This window comes from Bos indicus x Bos taurus, chromosome 2 (genome assembly GCF_003369695.1).
Source record: "Bos indicus x Bos taurus breed Angus x Brahman F1 hybrid chromosome 2, Bos_hybrid_MaternalHap_v2.0, whole genome shotgun sequence".
NCBI classification, from domain to species: domain Eukaryota; kingdom Metazoa; phylum Chordata; class Mammalia; order Artiodactyla; family Bovidae; genus Bos; species Bos indicus x Bos taurus.
Window position 1 is genome coordinate 14,521,480 of NC_040077.1, and position 21,686 is coordinate 14,543,165.

A 21,686-nucleotide genomic window follows, 5' to 3' on the forward strand; every position below is an offset into this window, starting at 1 on the left:
AAGAACTGTTAGTGGCTACAAAGCTGATTAGTTAAAAATCATTGATATCTGTATTAATATTAGTATTAATATCAGTGCTTGGTTTATATGTATCATTACTATTATTAGAATTGGGTAGTCAAATTGCTGAATTTGAATTTGGCCAGAGAATAAAGTAGTATTTTAATGTCTGTTCTTTGTAGCTTAACAGTACAGTTTAAAGAAAATTTTTGACTCAGATGGTAATAATTAAGACGACAGAACTAGATGAGACCAAGAGGCATCAGTGTGCATTCTTTCTCCATGGTGGTCTAGTATTAACCACATTTTTGAAAGCATCGTAGACGCCTTTTCAGGAAAAGAGAATTTTAGCCCAGTAGATTATATGCTCCAATTCTTTTGGGTCTTGTTACTTATCAAATCTAATCCAAATTCTTCATGTTGTGGTTCAAGAAAATAAATCACTAAAAACATGTTAGGCAAAATAAATACTTTATTAATTTTTTTTTAGAAATCAGCCTTTGTGTGATGTGATAATTCAAACATTTAAAAAACCTTTTAGATATTCTTTCAAAGTATATTGTTAACCTCTCAACCACTTTTGATTAAAATTTCACACAAAGAAATATAATAGGAGTTGAAAATTATAAATGCTAAAGAATAATTCTAATAACATCTGGTTGTTACTTTACACATTTATTTAACATATATAAAACCAAATAGGAAACTACCTTCCTTTCCCCCCCCCCCCCCCATAAAACAAACAGTTCTCACTGGTTAAGAATGAATTAAAATTTGTTTATGAGAAAACAAAAATCTAAATTACTTCCATTATGAAAAAACAAAACCAGCTTATTCATTTCTATCCATTCAAGTCACAGGCCCCATTATTTTGGCAATAATCTACTATTTAGTCTAAAAGAAGAAACATGTCCTTATAATAAAGAAGTCTGGACAATGCAAAAAGTACATAGTGTTTAACATAAGACATGTTTCCAAAAAAACAAACAAACAAAAATCCCCAAACTACATAAGCTACAATAAAATTACAATTGTCTTGGGTAAAATAACAATGCTTACAGTGTAAGAACATTAAGTAGTTTTAGGTAACATAAATTCTATCCTACTGCTATTAGTAACCTCCTCAAGAATTAAAAGCAGTTTTTACAACAGGATAATTTTTCTTCTTGGAAGTGACACTAATTAACAGCAGTGGAGGGAGTATCATTGGTTGTTTCAAGCTCTCAAAAAATGAATCAGTTATTGCACAGTAAATACCTCATAGAGGTCAGTGTTTTAAGAAGCTAGTCTGAAGAAATATGTTATTTATAAGTTGGTTAATTATGGAAGTTTTCAAGTTTTAAAATTAATTCTACCTAGGCAATCAACTGGAAAATACTGACATACAAATAAATATTAGGCTTTTCAAATGGCTATGGTTTTGATAGTTTAGAAAAGAAATAAAGTCAGCAAAGTGCCTATGTTTCTATGTTTTTTGAAAAGATATGCACAGAAGAAATAAACATTGTATACAGTAGCCCAGCTCAGCAGCAAGTATCTTCTGAAGCACAAATGACACCCCCACCAGTGTATATCCTTGATAACTCCAGTATCACGCAGCTAACAGGACCCACGCAAACCTTAAAAAAAGGAAGAAAAGTAAAAATTAAGCATTTTTCAATTATTACTGAAAAGTCTTTAAAAGGAAGGATGAGAATAAAGATTCTCCATTATCTATTATGACATGATTAGATATGAGACCTAATGTACTATGTACAATGAGATCTATGGGATATGTTTCTTTAAAAAACAAAAGACACTAAAAATTTATGATTAAATCTTGAAATCTTGGTATGCACGCATGCTTGAATTCTTCATCCATTTGAAGTAATATTATAATCAGGGCAGTGCTATCAAAATTCAGGTTTGAAGGTCCCAATTTCCCCAATTCCAGAATTTATTTACTATAATGAAATTTCAATAAAATGATAAAATATCAATATAACTTGGAGGTTTGAGATTATGAGATTTGAATCACTTACACTTCAAATGAGGTTATAAAAGGTTTTCACACTGTAAAATAACATATTACATACTTCCTAAAAATAAAAATTTAGCTAGGGAAACAGACCTATATACTAAGAAAAAGCATTAAAAACTAAGTACTAAGTTACATTTAGCTAAACAAAGAAATTCAGAAAAATTTACCTATAAATTCCATTAGTGACTATCTTGCTTAGAATTGGATGCTTTACTTGAAGATACTGCTGCCAGAAGTCCACTTACAATTTCCCGTCTGATTTCCCCAACAATAGACTCTTTAATCTAGAATGGAAAAAAGAAGAAAACAAGAACTTAACAGTATCACTATAATCCATTTTATTCTGTTATCAGAAAAAACAAGTAAATAACATTTAATTTCTACAGTCAGCTAAACTACAGAGAAAACTAAATCTTTGTGTAAATCCTTCATGAAATAGAGAGAGAGAGCAGGGAATCACATCCATCTATCCTCAAACTCAGATCATGTTCTGAGATCTTGTCTAGCATAATTCAAATAACTCCATTACAAAATAACACAATTCTCAAGTTGAGAGCATTAACAAATGTTAAAGCTTCATAGATAATTTAGCCTATGACACAAAATAACCTGAAAGAACTGATTAAATATTATGTTCACTTTTATGTTGTTTTTCTTTTAAATTAATGTCTATCTACCTAAAGGCAGAAAGCAAAGAGGGACTAAAGAGCCACTTGATGAAAGTGAAAGAAAAGTGTGAAAAAGCTGGCTTAAAACTCAACATTCAAAAAACTAAGATCATGGCATCTGGTCCCATCACTTCAAGGCAAATAGATGGGGAAACACTGGAAACAGTGACAGACTTTATTTTCTTGGGCTCCAAAATCACTGCAGATGGTAAATGTAGCCACGAAATTAAAAGGTGCTTGCTCCTTGGAAGAAAAGCTATAACAAACTTAAGACAGCATATTAAAAAGCGGAGACATCACTTTGCCAACAAAGGTCCATGGTTTTTCCAGTAGTCATGTGTGGATGTGAGAGTTGGACCATAAAGGAGGCTGAGCATGGAAGAATTGATGCTTTTGAACTGTGGTGTTGGAGAAGACTCTTGGGAGTCCCGTGGACAGAAAGGAGATCAAACAAGTCAATCCTAAAGGAAATCAACCCTAAATATTCATTGGAAGGACTGATGCTGAAGCTGAAGCTCCAATACTTTGGCCACCTGATGCAAAGAGCTGACTCATTAGAAAAGACCCTGATGCTGGGAAAGATTGAGGTAGGAGGAGAAGAGGAAGACAGAGGATGAGACGGTTGGATGGCATCACTGACTCAATGGACATGAACTTGAGCAAGCTCCAGGAGATGGTGAAGGACAGGGAAGCCTGGCATGCTGCAGTGCATGTGGTAGGAAAGAGTCGGACACGACTGAGTGACTGAACACCACCACCAAAACAACCATAAACTCTAAATAAGTCAATATTTAGTTGTATGGTACGTTTGTCACCTGACTGAAAATTTTGCTTTGGATGAGGATTTACATGTCATTTTATTGTTAGAAAACGCAAACAGATCTAGAGGCAATGACAATTCCCTCGAGATTTTCTTCTCCAGATGCCCAAACACTACACATGCACACCTACATCTTTTTCTCTCTGATTTGTGACCCCATGGAATGCAGGCCACAAATGTCTTCTATCTATGGGATTTTCCAGGCAAGAATACTTGGGTGGGTTGCCATTTCCTCCTCCAAGGGATCCTCCAGACCCAGGGATCAAACCCACAGCTCCTGCATGTCCTGCATCGGCCACAGATTCTTTACTAACTGAGCCACCTGGGAAGCCCAGTGCATCAGCTCTGAGTAGCCCCCTGAAGGCTTTACATGTGTGCTTCCTCAAATAAACTGGTAATGCCTTCCCGAACCAGCACTCAGGACACACTCAACCAGCTTTTAAAAATTCTACATTTTCAGTTTCCTGCCAGCCTGATCTCTTTCCTAAAATGTTGCTAAGTACATCCTGAACACATCTCAATGGAAGTCTTTCCAAAAATGGCTCTGTAATAATGTCATGCAATATATACGTTACAGAATATATATATTGTGGTGTTGGAGAAGACTCTTGAGAGTCCCATGGACTGCAAGGAGATCCAACCAGTCCATTCTGAAGGAGATCAGCCCTGGGATTGCTTTGGAAGGAATGATGCTAAAGCTGAAACTCCAGTACTTTGGCCACCTCATGTGAAGGGTTGACTCATTGGAAAAGACTCTGATGCTGGGAGGGATTTGGGGGCAGGAGGAGAAGGGGACGACAGAGGATGAGATGGCTGGGTGGCATCATGGACTCGATGGACAAGAGTCTGAGTGAACTCCGGGAGTTGGTGATGGACAGGGAGGCCTGGCGTGCTGCGATTCATGGGGTCGCAAAGAGTTGGACACGACTGAGTGACTGAACTGAACTGATACATAAATATTCAGAGAGACAAATGTTCCTTAACTACCAACTATCTATACTGAAATATATTTAAATAAATAAAATCTTCTCATTTTACCTTCTAAACTTTAAACATCAAAGGTCTGTTAAGTTCATAGTCCTTCAGATTTGTTTTTTAAACAAATATATATTGGACACAAACATGATACCAGAATTTCTTTGCCACAGCATACAAGTACAAATGCAGTGTGTTAAATTAGATCCTCTGTAAATCCATATTTACAAAAGACGATGACTTAGCAGAGTCTTTCAGTCCTGTTGTCCAATGCACATCTCATCACACTTCACTCAAAAATTCTTTTTCATTCTTCATCATTCAAAAACAAACTAGCCCAAAGTATTATCTACAAACCAAAAAAGTATGCCAACATTTGGAGGGTAGGGATGGGTACAGACATCACTGCAGTAAAACATAAAAAGTCTCTACCAAGGATGTCATTATCTATGTGTGCTCAGAACAAACATTTCATAAAATATTAAAAAGGAAAAACTGTTAACTCATTAATGACGTAAGAACAGAATAAAAAATGAGAGACTAGTATGGGATAGAAGAGGAAAAAGTTATCAGAGAATAGCGAATTTTAACATAGTGATGAAAAAGTAAGGCCAACTGCAGACAACAGTGAGGATGAAAGCAGTAGCAAGAGCACCTTAAGAGAGGGAGCAGAAAGAAGCCTAGCTGGTAAGATAGTCCCCACTAGTCAGAGAGCAGAAGGGAATCAGAATGGAAGGGGTGCACTCAAATGGAAGTTTATCAGTGTGTTCTGGCACACAGTAAATGCTCAATGAATGTCTGAATAAATGCCATCAATGAGAGAGTGAAAGAGTATCACACACAAAAAAGAACAGAAAGTGAAAAAAAAAGGACTACATATAAGCACTGGAAAATGACAAAATGCCTTTGATTATTTATTGAAGTAACAAATGTATGAACACAGAAATTAGTTCCAAAGTCTCCCACGTTACAGAGGTGGGGAAGGATAAGTAGTGAGAAAATCAGTGGAATGGATGGTGAAGTCCATTTTATAACTTCCAAAAAGTAATATCCACTGAAGACCGACTCCTTGAGATCAAGGAATGCACATTGGCATATTAACAAGATGACAGCAAGCCTAAAGTGTGGGACAACACATCCATTTATTAGCCTCTACTGAGTGCCTCCTGTGCGGCAGCCATTATTACAGAGATCACTAACAGAATTGTAGTAAGGACACAGGCAAGCTGTGTAGTTACCAAAATACATACAAAAGTGTGCCAGATGAAATACAGTTACTCAGAGGCATGGACCAAGCCTAGGAACGTCAATGAACAAAGAAGAAAACTCTATACAGAGCAATCTATCTTTAACTCTGACATTTAATTCTGTTCAATTTGCTTCTGTGGACACATGCTCATTTATTCTATTAAGTTATCTTTTTTACTTACTTTTTGTTTCAGTGTTCTCTTTCAAAAGAATTCTACTGTATCAGTATTATAAGTAATGAAAGCATTCTTTTAAAAAACTTCACATATGGTGAAATAATGGAAACAAAGGCCTGACAGACATCGTTGTTTTCATGCACCCATGAGAGCAATAAGAAAACTTCCCTAAAAGTGTTTGCCAAACATGCTTAATCCTCACCTGCAAAACTGTTCAACCCAAGCTTAAATCTTCCCTTCCTGAATAATGGCTTTGTTTATAGGGTTAGGGACCCAGAATTTGCTGGGAAGACAATTCTGTTTTTCTTGGTAGCTGATACAATAAGAGTTTAAAAAAACTGGAATTCAGTAACATTAAGGGAAAAGATTACCCATTTTAAATGAACAGAATCAAGACTAATCTGAATTTAAATATTTTACAAAGTTTAACAGAACACCATTGTAACTGAGCTAAAATGATAATAACCCAAATGATTTTTAAAATTATAGATGACATTAGACTAATTTATCCATTAACATATGCTTTTAAAGTGCTTCAAAAGTTTTTTTTTTTTTTTTAAGGACATCAATGTTCCTCTTATGCCCTGTTTCATCTACTATACAATTTGCTTGGTAAGCTCTTCTTTGGAGACATTTAAAAGGATCAGTGTTAAGCTAAAGTTCCTCCAAACTATGTCAAATTCTGAATCAGGAAGTTTCTAATTAACAGTAACAAATTCTGAAAAATTCTTCAACCATTTGTCTCACATGTCAGTCCTTCAAATTATAAAATCTCCGATATTTAATAGGGAGGTTCTTATAAATGATTAAGTAATTCTCTAGCACCACCACAGTATGATGGGAACAACCAAGTTTTCTATATATGCTAAGTTCTACCAGCCCAAAAAAATCAATGTTCTGGTTTAGGGATGCTTTGAAAGTGAAAGTGAAAGTCACTCAGTCTTGTCTGATTCTTTGTGATCCCACAGACTATCCATGGAATTCTCCAGGCCAGAATATTAATTAGAGTGGGTAGCCATTCCCTTCTCCAGCAGATCTTTCTGACCCAGGGATCAAACCAGGGTCTCCTGCATTGCAGGTGGATTCTTTATCAACCGAGCTATCAGGAAATCACTTATAGCACACATCAGGCCATCCATTAGCAACATTAAAAATGAGGACTCAAGTATGCATTAAAAGAGTATTTGTGCCAAATGAGTATATAAAGTCCAGTTTCCAAGGAAGTTTTTCAAACCAAAGCAAGCTAAAGGGAACAAAAATACCACATTTTGTGTCAAGGGAGTACCTTAAAACTGATTTCCTCAGTTAACAAATACATTATGAAGAAAAATAATTACTTAGTTCTACTCAAAAATTGATCTTTGACGTGAAACACCATCAGTCACACCTAACTAACTGAGCAAGGTGGATGTACAGAGCCTGCTAAAGAGTAGCCAGATACAACCAACCTACAAAATAATTACATTTATAGGACAAATAAATTTATAGAATTAAGATCTTTTAAATTTCAAGTTGGTAATTCACGTCATGAAAAGAAATTACATACATGCAGTGTCTTCCGCTATTGACAGAATGCTTGTTTTTTAAGTGTTAACTTGTCTGAATGCCAGCTGAACCTAGGAACAGAGCACCCAACATGCGCAAACATTGAACAGCTACCAGATGTCTTAGTTCACTGTGTTGTGAAGCACACCTGTCTGCACCTGGCATTACAATTTCTGTTAGATTTCATTATCACCCCCCTCTACCACGTCACAGTAACTCACAAGTAACTTATTTTGCAGCCCTTCCAAAATCCAATTCCAGAAGCAAATTTCAGGTCTTTTTCAAGGCAGTGTCACACTATTGTAGCATTTATTTCTTAACAAAACAGTGTTAGGGTTTTTATTAGGTTTTCATCTTTTCAAAAATCTGTCACTGACAAAAGTTTTGAATGTTATGCTTCTAATACTATTTTCCCCATGAGCTCTGTAGTTTTTACTACACAAATCTGCATAGCGTGATTTTTAGGAATGCATATATTAATGTCATATAAAGCAAAACTGACTTTATTTTCAAGGTACTTCTCAAGCTACTGTCATGCAGCTGTAAATGATGGCACCTCATACATAAACTAATCTTTGGACCCAGAGGAGCAATGGCTCATTTGAAAAAAACATTTTGGTATGTTGCCACCATTCTTAAAAAAAAAAAAAAAAATTAATTTTGTACTGGGTATAGCCCATTAGCAATGTTGTGAATTTCAGATGAAGAGTGAAAGGACTCAGCCATATCAGCCATATATATACATGTATCCACTTTTCATCCAGGCTGCCACATAACATTGAGCAGAGTTCCATGTGCTACAAAGTTACCATTTTAAATACAGCAAGGTGTCCATGTCCATCCTAAACTTCCTAACTATCCCCCTCTCCCTTCCCCCTGCCAACCATAAGTTCAGTTCTCTAAGTCTGCAAGTCTCTCTCTGTTTGTAAGTAAGTTCAATTGTATCATTTCTTTATAGATTCCACATACAAGGGATGTCATCCTGTATTTCTCCTTCTCTGACTTAATCACTCAGTATGACAATCTCTAGGTCCATGCATGTTGCTGCGAATTGCTGCCACCATTCTTGACCTATAACCACTAAAAATTTGTTCAATGTTACTCACAAATTAATTCTAAAAATGTGTTACATTCACATTACTGAATTTATTGGAAGTACAAAGATTAAAAAGGAGCCACTGACTCTTATTTCTCTGGTTCATTTCAGTATTTTCCATTTCTAAATCCTTACTTCTCAATACATTATACTAAATGCTTTTCTGTATGATTTTTCAACTATTCCCTGAGTTAGTTCTATTTACCTTCCTACTAGACTTTAAGCTTAAGGATTTCATGGTCTTACATCCATTTTTCTTTTCTCCTTTACAGAGCAGGTACTCATTAAGACACTTGTAAACCATTTTTCTTAAAAACACTGTAGGCTATTCTTTTTACTAATGGAAAGAACGAATGATCCTTTTTATCATGGATTTTAGTATCCCAGTTGGAAAGAACTATGAATAATTACAGTTCTTCCTCAGAGTTATTCTTAAGACAGGGACAGAATGAAAAAAATAAATTCAACACGTGTAATTTTTATCTTATGCATTCTACTGAATTTTGCATCCGAAGACACAATGTAATTTGAGAAAAGGAAAAAACAAAGTCATACATAAATATGTACCTATAGCAGTTTCCTTTTTTAAATGATATCCATACTGTTCCTTACTGCCTGATCCTGGTGTCAAAAGCAACTATTTTACTAATTTCTGAAACATTTTGCCTTTGATTACTAGTCCTCCTAAGTTTCTGCAGTCCTTTCGGTAACCTAGAACTATTGCTAAATGTTTCAGGTCTGCATACTGCTAATCACACAAGGTAAACTTTAATTCTATATTTCTATCTTTGAATGACTTACATAATTTCTATAGGTCTCTACTCACTAAACCAAATAGATTAAATGCTTCATACTTCTTAAAATCTCAACTGACATTATAAAATGGCAGATTTTAATCTTGGAAGAGATCTAAATTATAATCCTTAATTTTACAAAGGTGGAAACAGAGGTCTAAAGTCCTCGTCACATGTTCACCTATTTTGAAACCCGCACATACCTTCTTCACCAGAGTGAATATAGAGAATTGCAATTACTTCACATGGGAGTATGAAATTTGCAGAAACAGCATTACAAACATAATAGACATGAGCTAGATCAATGGGAAAATTACTGAATACAGTGAATCAAAGGAGTACCTTATAAATAATTAATGTTAAAATAAAACCTATTCAAAATAAATTAATTAAGCATAGATTTTACTCACCTCCCTTATGACTTGCTGTAACTCATCTTGCTCCACATTTTTATGCACTTCCTCAGCAGCTGGCAATAATGAGACTTTTCCCTGTTCTTCCTCCACTTCAGATTTAGGTCCTACAGCTTCTGAGGTTTCTTCAGTTGCTCCAGCTTCCTCAGAACTTTCCACATCTGGAGGTGTCTGCACAGAGCCTGTTCTAGAAGGAGCAGTTGGTGTTAGGGCCACTGATGCTCGGAATAATTTCTTGCTTGGTACCAGATGGGTTTTGGGTTTGCCCACTGAGTCAATAGGAGGTACTCCAGTTCTTCTACTGGCATGAGAGGGACCAGAACATACAGACGATGACTCTGATGTTGCTTGGGAAAAAACAGATTCTGAGCTTTCTCCAGGAGGAATTTCAAATCCCATTTCTCCATGGCCCAGGCCCAATTCAGACTTTAGGTATGACTGTTCCCGCATCAGTTCAGTGACCTAGAGATCAGAAAAACTGTAATTCTTCTCTCTTTAAATTAATATTCGTAGTTAAAAGAAGATTAATATCCTCGATGCTGCCCCAAATCATTTAACTTGTAGAGACATGATTCGAATGCACTCATTTAGTTACTACTCAATTTCATTTGCAAAAACAGCAAGAAAAATTAAAATTCGCAGTGAGATCAAGCCATAAAATATTTAACTAGGCTATAGCTGGATGAAATTTTACTTGGTTCCACATGGGTGTCCAAATTACTTACAAAGAAAAGTAACCAGTAAAAAAAACTCATAATGCCCTCAAATGAACTAATTCATTTAAAATACAATAAAAATCAATCTTTGTTCAAAATGTAGTCATCTTAAAGATCCAATTACCTAAAGAACCTGGAATCAGACTGCAAAAGCACATTTCCTGAAATATAAATTACTTTTTATGATGCATTATTTCCTTTAGGCCATGAAGATAAATCATTATTGCAATTAACTGGCTTTCTAGTGGCCAAAGATGGCAACAGACTTCAAGAAGTGCCAGACTCACTTCTAATCAAATTAACTAACTTATCAAATTGTGTATTTAAATTTTTTTTTCATCTACATTAGGAAAACTGTGTGTTTATCAAATATGATATCATTCCCTTCCCCAGTGATTTAAAAGGAAAGAGGCTTACTGGTTCCATTACATTCAATGGAGAAGGGCATGACAAGTTATCAGCGCTTCTACTGCCACACATTCCCTGAAAAAGCAAAACAATATATATATATGTGATATATGTGTGTGTTTCTGTGTGTAGTTTTTTCAAATTGCAAGTGCTTTATAATAAAATGAGCTAATTATTTTTGCTCTAAAGCAGTCCTTTATGTCACAAAAGTCAGCCTCAGCTGTCACAGGATCCTATAAAATGTGTTACTGTGACTGAAGGTTGCATAGAAGATGTTCTGATTCTCTGATCTCACCAATGCACATTTCTCAGAATAATAGATCAAAACTGTTGATGAGATCAAATAGATCAAAACTGCCGATGAGATATTCATTGACAAGATATGCATAGTCTGTGCTATCATATACATATACACACACACACACATTCTTACTCTACTTGCTATGTGTGCATATATACGTGTGTGTTCATGCAATTGTTTTTAACAAAATCAGTTATGTTCAATTAACAAAGAGAAGAATTCACTGTTTCAACATTTCAAAACAATATATTCTACAACTGAAAGATTTTGGCAAAAATAAGAATACAATTGTTGAAGTTCAGATTGCATGAAAAGGAACATTAGGAGTAAGAATAGAGAGAGATAGTGTTTGTCTCTATTTTTGTTTGTATACAGGTTTTTCTGCTTTTACAAAGATCTTATTTGATTCCTCAAAAAACATACAGAATGGAAAAGATCCAAAATAAAGGAAAAATGTAAAGGGAACAGTATTTTTTCAAAGGCAAGAAAGGGTGGGGGAAAAGGTTACATGAAATACATATGTGTGTGTTCTTCAGTTATACACAATGAGTAACATCTAAATTAGTCATATGCTAACCTACTATCATTTTTCCTTTAAAATCCTTAAATTTTTGCATTGCTCTTTATTCTCTATTATTAAATTACGATTTTTCAATATATTTATATATATACAAATATGCTAAATATTTAAGAAGTTAACCACAACTTACACATTCCATTGATTTGTCAGAAAGACTCATTAAACACGGCATGTCTCTAATGCCATTTTTAAAATATGTTGTTTTTAAATTAAGGCATTTGTCTTAAATTGTGTGGAACGCTATTAACAAGTTCTGAGTGAAAAAACCGTGACAACCCGAGGAAGCATACCATGAGTGCCGAGGGGCGGAAGGCTGACGGCAAGTGCACAGGGCGGAGCTGCTCCTCCAGCCCCAGCAGGCGCTCCTCCAGCTGCAGCTCCAGGTCCTGGAGTTCCATTCGGACTGAATTTCTCAAACTCTGCAGCTGATCAACTTCATACCTATTAGTAGGAAACTCAGTGTCACAACTCTCACAAGCTTTCGGAAGTTACTGAAACTCCAAGTTCTATAGATTAGCACAACAGCGTCTGCAATGAGTATAACCATTATAACTGCTTTTTCTTCCTCTAGCTTCCATCACAAATATTCCAGACAATGAGAAACAGATTCCAACCACTGTCTTCCTCAGTTCAGCGAAGATAGAGAAGTTTACTTAGCAAAACATTGTGCCCAATTTTATTTACACTGGTTCACAGACTAGATAAAGGGTACACAGCAGTGTAAATAAAAGTCAGCTTCCAAGAAAAAAAAAAGTTAAAATGCTTTTTAGAATGAAAAATATTTTAAGTCAACGTTAAGACATATGAACTGTTACCTTTCCTCCTCAGTCATATGATGATAAACCATGGTTTGCTGACGCAGCATTGCCAATTCTAAATCCATCATTTGCGTTCTAAACAAATTCAGACTCCGCCTCATTACTTGGAGCTCCTGGAAAGTATTCTAAAATGCAATATAAGAGCATTAACTTCTAAATCACACAAATTATTCTGTAACACAAGGATTTAAGTAACAACTTACTTCATAAAGAGGTAGAACAGATGATTTCTGAGTACTATACGGAGCAGCAGCAAGATCAGGTCCTCTCATCATAGGGTACTTCAAAAGAGTGAAAGTCTGATTAGAAAGCAATGTTAAAGTGACTACTTCCACATCATCTAAGGTGTTAAAAAGGCAGAATTTGGGGAGTACATATGTTTCTCTTTGGGGCATAAAACAAAACCTAAAACCACTTCATGTTGTACGCCAAAATCAGATAAATCAGTCACCAGTACCACCTACTACTCCTATCTGTTGTAGTTATAAGTCAGTGTATTTGGAACAGGAAAGAGGCAAAGGAACACATATAGTTTAAATCTATTAATATGTCTTACAGGACCTCCTTCTTGCCTTGAGAAAGTAGAAAAATAAAAACAAAACTCAGAAATACAGAAGCAATAGCAAATGTCATTCTGAGATGACAGAAACGACTGACTTGGCTGAAGAAAGTAGCAAGCAATCACCACATTCACTCTTAGATATCTGAGTATCTACTATGCACCCCTTAGGTAGTGAAAAAGATAAAAGGAAGATAGAAGGCATTCCCAGCCTTCAAGCATTCTCACAGTGGAAGAAACAAGGAGAAAACAGAAGTAGAAATATATACATAATATTGGTTGGGGTTGGTGTGGGGACTGCTATGATGAAAACAATCAAAAATCCAGATTAGGTTTGGGGTTGGTATGGGGACTGCTATGATGAAAACAATCAAAAATCCAGATTAGGTTAAGTGTTTTCGACAGTGGTGACACTTGAGCTGTATCTTAACAGTAAACAGGACTTAGTCAGGTGAAGAAAGGCAAGGGCAGGCCATCCCAGGTTAAAAAAAAAATGTGGCATGTGTTAAAAAAAAAAAAAAAAAAAAAAAACCAGACAGCTAGGGACACACACCTAGGCAGGAGCCTGCATGTTATGTGGAGCATGCTCACAGGGAGTGGGCCTGGAGACACAGGCAGAGGCCAGGAGATACACAGCACCTGTCTCCTGAGGTGGGGTGGAGTGAGGATGGGGAAATCAGCGGAGTCACTCATGAACACTGAAGAGAAAACCACATCTCGAGCAGAACAAGCTGGTCTAGGCAGGTGGAACATGAAGGTGTAGGTGGACAGGACCCTGGGAATCCCCAGCTTCCCGTAACTGCAGCTCAAAGGTTAATTTCTCATTTGTAGACAGAACTACATTTTGTAAGGAGGAAAGAGAGACACCCACTTTCTGGTTAGACTGAAAATCATTAGTAGAAGACAATCATCATGAGGATAAAATCGCTACTTAAAAGTGTGTTTTACTACATAACTTGAAAGGTTTCCAACTTTCATTTTTACTGTCAAAGGGGCTTCCTGTCTACTACATCATCATGAAAAGGAACGTATCATATACACTCTAGGCTTCTCGACTCTTAGCTGAACACCCCCTTCATTACATTACACTGTCATTTTCTTCATTCCTCAACTGCCTAATCTAAGTAGCTCAGGAAGAGATTTAGAAAGGAAATGTGAAAGGCAAACCAACAATTTACTTCTCAAAACTTATTTTGGAAATTGTTCCCATCCCACTAACAAATCTGAGAGCAGGGACTTTAAAAGTGACAAGACATATAGACTAGATCCACACGTTTACCTGATTTTTTTCTCTTCTTTTAACCCAGTGGAAGCAGACTAATTCTGTACCAGGAGACCAGCATCAGGAGTCAGCAGACGAAGGAAAAGCTTAGTCAGAGAGCAACGAGTGGAACCAGGAGAACACACGGCCACACAAGCCAAGGGAGGAAAACTTAGAAAGAAGTGGTGAACACTGTCAGATGGAAGAGAAAAGGACAGACAGCACTTGAGAAGTTTTCTTTTTTAATGACAAAGACAACTTGACTAAGACAGAGACAATGGAGGATAGAGGCTAAAGAAAGGAGGACACCTAAAAAAACAAAATCTCCTCTCCAGAAGGGAAGGAGACTGTGAACAGAGACATTCACCTTGTTCAGAATTAGTTACAGCTTTTTCCTTGAGCTAGGAAGGAAGAGGCTGGGGCGGGGGTCGGGGGGTGGAGGGGGGGAAAGTACAGATAAATTTAAGGATGTAGGAAAATGAGGCTGAGGTGATTCATGTCTGATGGCTCCTAGCTTTCCAGTGAATTACGAGGTACTCAGACCAATAAAAGAAAACAAGAGTAAGAAAGATAAACTTGGTTTCATACCTGGGAAAGATTCTGCAGTGAGTTTCTAATATCATGCAACACTCTTCGCAACTGCATCTCGATGGCAGAAGGGGGGTTCACAGAGCACGCTCGGTAAGGGGAGGCAGCATGTCTGTGTGAGTAAGGACATCCGAGAGGGCACGGGAAGGCACTGCAGGCGGCGCCTGCTACACTGGGAACACTGTGAGTGCTCAGAGTTCTCATGTGTTCACACAGGTGCCTTTCCTGCCACTCCGAGTGGAGAGAGTGAAGGGAGCAGGTGGACTGAGATACAGGCGCTGGAGCAGGCAGCGAGCAGGCCGGAGTCCTCCGCTGATGGCACTCCTCCAGCCGCGTCACCTCACTCGGGGCATCGGCTTCTTTCTTCCCAGACGTCGGAGAGATGAAAATAGTGGATTTGACAGAAGACTGACCATCATGCTCAGTCACTTCTTTCTCTAATCTCTGTTCCTCCTCCTGTGTATACTTGTAGGTGAAGGATGGTGGACTGCATCTGGTCTCTTTTCCAGGGGACAACCGGACATTGACAGATGACACAACCCTTACTGGGCTCAGCAAGGTGGTTGGTAAAGACTGAGACCTCCTTAGAGGATAGCCAGCTTTTGCAAACAGGTACCTCTGTTTTAACAGATCTTTTGACTTTATCAAACTACGCCCCACTCTTTGATTAGACAGACTACAAACCTTCATTTGCGCTCTTTGTAAAGCTGTATTAACTCTGTCCACAGAAGAGGGAGACCCCGTTGTATTTTCAGCCCCTTTCTCACCACATTTAGCTTCAATAGAAGCCAATGATTTAAGAATATGGTGGGTGGTATACTGGACAAATTCACATTCGCTGCTTTTATCCACATCACTTTCAGCACTTGCTTCCCTTAGTAATTCCACAGGCTGTGCTGGAGACACATCCTCTTTCCTTTCAGTAATTTCAGTAGCGTGATCCCCTGCACTCCAGGTGGACTGCTGATGCCCTATGTTCTCAACAGTCTGGCACAGGAGGGAATCCTGGCCATCTGACCTTTTCTCAGCAACTGTTGCTGCCTTTTCTCTTTCTATCTGAGGACACGTAAGAGACTCCTCCTCTGATTCATTAAAATAACGCTGGTCTTGCACTGTTGGTGTGACAAGGTCTTCTCCAAATGATGTGACTGTTGTCTCACTGTCGCAGCTATCTGCACTACTCCCCATGGCCTGCAAGGACTCATGAACCTGTGAAAGGAAAACAGGTAGAAGGATGGGGAACTCAAATAAGTAGTAGCATTAACAAAATACCAAACTGCTGTGAGGCTTCTTCACTTTCGGGGTCTCCCACCTTGGTTTTGGCCCTGGTGCTGCTCTAAACTGCTCTCAGTGTCCTTGATCAACAACAACTCTGCTTTCTCACAAAGATTATTCCAGATCTTTACTAATTTCCTTAAATACCCCCTTTCAACACCCATCTCCTTTCCTTCTTGGAAGAGGAAATGGAAACCCACTCCAGTAACCTTGCCTGAAAAATTTCACGGACAGAGGAACCTAGCGGACTACACTGCACGAGGCTGCAAAGAGTCGGACATGACGGGGCAAATAAGCACTCCATTCCTTCCAACATATGACACTGACTCAGAGAAAACAGACAAAAATGTCTTAACCTCTTCCTCAATACCTACAAACTTCCCTGTACCTTACCCCATCATTCCCTCCTCTCCATTCTGAAAGAAAACTGTGTCTTTTTTCAAAGCGAATCCGTCCAATCTATACTTCTGACCACCTCCTCTCAAAGGTTAGGGTATTTCTCCAGGTTCATCCCAGACTTTTCTGCATCAAGCTCTCTTTCTCTTAGCCTTCTCTTAGCCAAACAACTTTCCTAAATCATTATTGTATAAAAAAGACAAAAAGACCTGTAATCCTTACCTATCATCCTTATTTGAAAAAAGAACATAATTCATATCTTCTCTGTCACTGATTTACTCTCCAATCACACTTCTCATTCAATGCATCAGAACTACTCACTTAAGTACTCAATTTCACAATTAAACAAATTTTCATCTTTTCACTCCAATGGCTACAGCTCTCCTTTTAAAAGTTTCTCCTCCATCTCTCAATTTTTATGCCTGCTGGATTATTCTTAGTCTCCTTAGAAACTTCTCACTGTCTACTCCTTAAATGCTGTTTCTAAGGTACTTTTTCAGGTTCTTTTTTTCTCTTATTCCAGTTTTCTTTAAAATTTCCTTACAGATGTTTAAAACACTTTTCATGTACATTATGTACTGCACACATAAACTATAAGTTCCTTGAGAACAGTTTAAGACATGCCTGTCTTCTGGATTATCTAACACACTACAGCATAAAAGTCAAGTAATATTGAGCAAGCTATGAAACCACAGTTTTAGTTAGTTATTAATTAATTATTATAAAATACTGAAATACAGGCACAAATTGTAAAGAATCTGCCTACAATTCTGGAGACCTGGGTTCGAGCCCTGGGTAGGGAAGATCCCCTGGAAAAAAAAATGGCTACCCACTTAAGTATTCCTGCCTGGAAGATTCCAGGGACAGAGGAGTCTGGCAAATCCATGCGGTAGCAAAGAGTTAGACAAGACTGACTGACTAACACTTTCATTTTCTCTCATTGAAATACAATGATGATAGAAAATTAAAAAAAAAATAAAATAGGTTAAGGATTAAAATACTCTGTTTATTGGTAGTTCAAAAATGAAGAAGCTTTTTTGGTTGTTGTTTTTAAATATTCAGTCAGAGAAAGATGAATAATTAGTGTAACTTAACATTTATAGACAAATGCTCAGATAATAAGACTAAAACTCTAGGATACAGATGCTATCATTTGAAAAATAAATACTGCACAGATTCTCTTGAATATATAGACAGTGAAAAATCACCTAAATATAAAGAAGTTAATCATAACGCCTACTATGATAGGAAATATTACCTGAAGATGATTAAGCGAGAGGCAGTCTGTCGAATCTTCAGCAAAACCACTGCTATCAGAGTGCTGACTTGCAGTACGTAATAATTGATCTACCAAAAAAGAAATGCAGTTATACAAAACTGCTATATAGGACTTCGGTGAGTACCTTTATTACATGATTTCCAAAAGATACATGGTACACAACAGTGACTCTTTCTGAGAAAAGTATGCATTACTTATGCCAAATTGTGGCTTCAAAGCATAGGAAGTGACCTGAATTCAAATAAAACTGAATCACATCAGAAATTCTCAGTGTTGCAAATTAAGCGCTAATTATCATGTATTTTGGTCTTATCCTTGGAGAACAACCTGCTGAAATGAAAAATGGCTCTAATAAAAATTAAAGTCCCAAATAAACCATTTTCATTATGTAAAATATGTAAAGACACTTAGGTGAAATCAGAAGTTTAAGTGCAGTGTATAAAACATGTACGGGCTTCCTTGGTGCTCAGTGGTAAAGAGTCCACCTGCTAATGCAGGAGACAGTGTGAGGCCTGGTCCACAAGGGCCCCACACGCCACGGAGCAGCTTGGCCACGGGCCACAACTACGCAGTCTGTGACTAGAGCCCATGTGCCACACCCCTGGAGCCTGTGCATCTACAGCCTGTGCTCCACAACGAGCGAGGCCAGTGGGGTGAGAGGCCCACGCACCATCGCTATAAGGCAGCCCCTGCTCGCCACACCTAGGGAAGGCCTGTGTGTGGCAACAAAGGCCCAGCATGACCGAAAATAAATACATAAAATTCTATGTATTTAAAAACACCTATTACCTTCCCAATAAGAAAATAAAAATACAATTAAGGCCAACAAATTAATAATTTATATGCAAGAAAACTTAAATGTCTCTGATGTTTCAAATGCTGCAAACATTTGTAAGTTATGAAACAATTATTTCTTAGCTGAATGAAAATCACATAGGTTCAACTAGAAGGTAATATTGTTAATTTTTATCATTCCTGGTTAGTATAAGCTAAAAAAAATTTTTTTAAGTAACTAAAAAAGCCAACTAAGCACAGTAGGCATGATTCCATGCCCAGTTACACTGTGAGCACCATAGTAGGGGAGACTTTACAGCTGTTACATTTACTGAGGATGACATTTCATGACACAGTCAAGTTCTGCAGAAGCAATAGGCTAAATACTCTGTGTTTACCAAGTCCACATTCATTTAAGATTTGAATGACAGGAAGTACTCCATAATATGTTTGAATAAAATCCAAATTAATTATTGGTTGCCTGACTTTGAAAAATATTCTAATTACCTTAGGTTCAACCTGGAGCAACATGAAATGGAATAATATTTTTCCCATTAAAAATGTAAAATAATTCTGTAATGTTTTGAAGTCAAAAAAATTGTATAATATAAGGAACTGATCCATATCTTGATAAGTTTAGGTAAATTGTAATAATTGTGAAACTGAATTAGAGTAAGCTGTTACTACAGGTACTAATTATGCAGTACATTATCCGAGAAAATGATTAACATGCCACAGGAGTCATCACCATAATTGTATGTTTGCATACCTTTTTAAAAAGAAAAACTAGATTGTCAGTATTCTGAAAACAGGAACCTTATTTATTCCTGTTTGTATCCCAAGTAACTAGAGCAAGCCAACAATAAAAACGTATTTGCTGAATTAATCAATCTCCATAAAGTTATCTCCATAAAGCAACAACAGACTTCAACAGTTGCTTAGAGGATTTAGAGGTGAAACTGCCCGATCTGCTTGGGCAAAGGGCAGCTGCCAAAGAGCCCAGGAAGCCCTGACCAGCTTCCCTCCGGTTCTCTCCCCTGAGTCGTCTTGGCCACCGTGCAGCACCGCCCGTGCCAAGCGCCTCCTCCGCAGTCAGCCCAGTCTGAATTCACACACACACCAGGTCAAGTGTGGACTGCTTAGGCTTCAGAGCAGATGTCAGGCAGTGGAAAGAACAAGGAGACCTGGGTCAAGTCCTGGCTTTATCATCGTAAGCAGTAACTCCTCTCCTCAGAAAATGAGACAATAGTTCTCCTACCTTACCGTATTACTTCAGAAACTAAGTAGAATGTAGGTGAAACCGTTTTTGTAAACTATAAATCACGATTGAGACTCTTTAGTCAGACATTTCAGTTTCACAAAAAGCATAGTTTACCAAAGAAAAAGGCAGAATTAAAAAGAAACAGACTTGTGTCCTAACTGAAGAAGTAAGACATTATTTCTAATTAAAAACTAGGAAGTTAAAGCAAACATTACAGTGAGAACAAAACAAAAGGTGCCAATTCTATTTATCCAGCATCACAGAGAAACAGTGCACCTGCATACCCTGCTAGGCCAAAGAAAATATTGAACATCTTTGGCAGTAAGGACACTATTGGACTGTTCTTAACATGCCAGTGAATGTTAACTTGTGACATGAGTTGCGTCACTAAACCTCTATTGTAAATCCTGGGACTGCATCTGAGATTTAGATTACTGTAGCTTCAGAAATTCTATTACCAAAGTGGGAAGCATTTTTATACATGCGCTGTGTGCACTTTTACTAAACTTGTGAGATGAATATATTACCAGTGATTCAAATTCTGCCACTAGGATTAACATACTTGCATATCACATCAAAATTTGGAAGGCTACTTTAAAAAAAATGACTAAAACACACTATTGTTCTTTCTCCCTCTTTCATGCATATACACAAAACTATTTTACTGTTAATTTACAAAGATGTGATTCAAAAAAGAGTTACCATTTTTAGTTATGGCACCAGAAATAAGAGCTCCTACAGAAGACAAGAGGAAGAAACTCAGATGTGAATACAAACCACATTCCATCTTTCCCACTACAGGAAGCTTACTCCTCAAGGATCTTAAGGTAATTATACTGTTTTCATCCCCCTTTTGACACAGGGCAAGCTGCTTTATCCAATGCATCCCTGTACCTATCTAAAGCAAAGATTCCTGGATGGCTATGAACTCTGCCTTACAGCTCAGGAACACATATATTTATGGGCTCACAAAGGGAAAAAAATTAAGCAGTAAAGTTCATTTTGTGTCTGAGCAGAACTGTGGTGCCCTAGGGAGAGTGGGGATCTTGTTTGTCAGTACTGTACTGCAATAGAAAAAGAAAATTTATATGCAGATTGTTTCATATGGAGTCACTCCAGAGATCAGAAGAGAACATGTAATTTCCTATTCTAGGAACACACATATGAATCTTGCTTTAAAAAAAAACAAAAACAAAAAAACAGGGTGGTTCAGCATGTGTGAAGTTTTAAAAATAAATACTCCTACCTTCAGTGGTCATTTAACTTCTCTTCTCCTTTCCTTTCTCCCTAAATCTCCAAAGCTTTACAACTTTGAAGATGATCAGACATGTTTTTCTTGTTGCAAGTTAAAAGTGAAAGAAATTGATTCAAAGGGTCTTTGGTCAATAATTAATAACTCAAGAGAAGAACAGTACCTACAGCAACTCACCTTTGATCTACTTTGAATTTAACTAGCTTTAACTATCGCTGAGAAACTGGTGTTTTCTGCCAGAGGTACATTCATGTATTATACCTAGGAGCTAGATTTAAGTAATGAAAACCCAGAGGTGGCTAATACAAGTCTACATCTCAAACATAAGCATGTAAAAAGCAGGCCTGACTTTGTTGCTCTACCACTTCCCATCTAGCCCTTGTGCAGAACTAAAACATTATTTAGAATACACATAACTGTGCAAGGAGGTCATTACAAGATAAGTGAATTAAAATTACTTTAT

The 21,686-nt window shown here is 37.2% G+C and overlaps 1 protein-coding gene across 3 annotated transcripts in view; it reads right to left on the minus strand.

Moving 5' to 3' along the window:
• Positions 1 to 723: 723 nt before the first annotated feature.
• Positions 724 to 21,686, minus strand: part of ITPRID2 (ITPR interacting domain containing 2) — a 96,147-nt gene continuing 75,184 nt past the window's right edge. For 2 of the 3 annotated variants that reach the window (XM_027556128.1, XM_027556139.1), the window contains 9 exons: positions 17,916 to 18,004; positions 14,987 to 16,195; positions 12,782 to 12,859; positions 12,576 to 12,703; positions 12,051 to 12,201; positions 10,889 to 10,954; positions 9,753 to 10,217; positions 2,188 to 2,304; positions 724 to 1,619 (listed from right to left, as the gene is read on the minus strand). In XM_027556128.1, coding sequence (XP_027411929.1) covers positions 2,200 to 2,304; positions 9,753 to 10,217; positions 10,889 to 10,954; positions 12,051 to 12,201; positions 12,576 to 12,703; positions 12,782 to 12,859; positions 14,987 to 16,195; positions 17,916 to 18,004 — 2,291 coding nt within the window. In that variant the 3' untranslated portion in view covers positions 724 to 1,619; positions 2,188 to 2,199. The remainder of the gene's footprint in view (positions 1,620 to 2,187; positions 2,305 to 9,752; positions 10,218 to 10,888; positions 10,955 to 12,050; positions 12,202 to 12,575; positions 12,704 to 12,781; positions 12,860 to 14,986; positions 16,196 to 17,915; positions 18,005 to 21,686) is intronic. The other variant, XM_027556147.1, reaches the window with a different exon arrangement.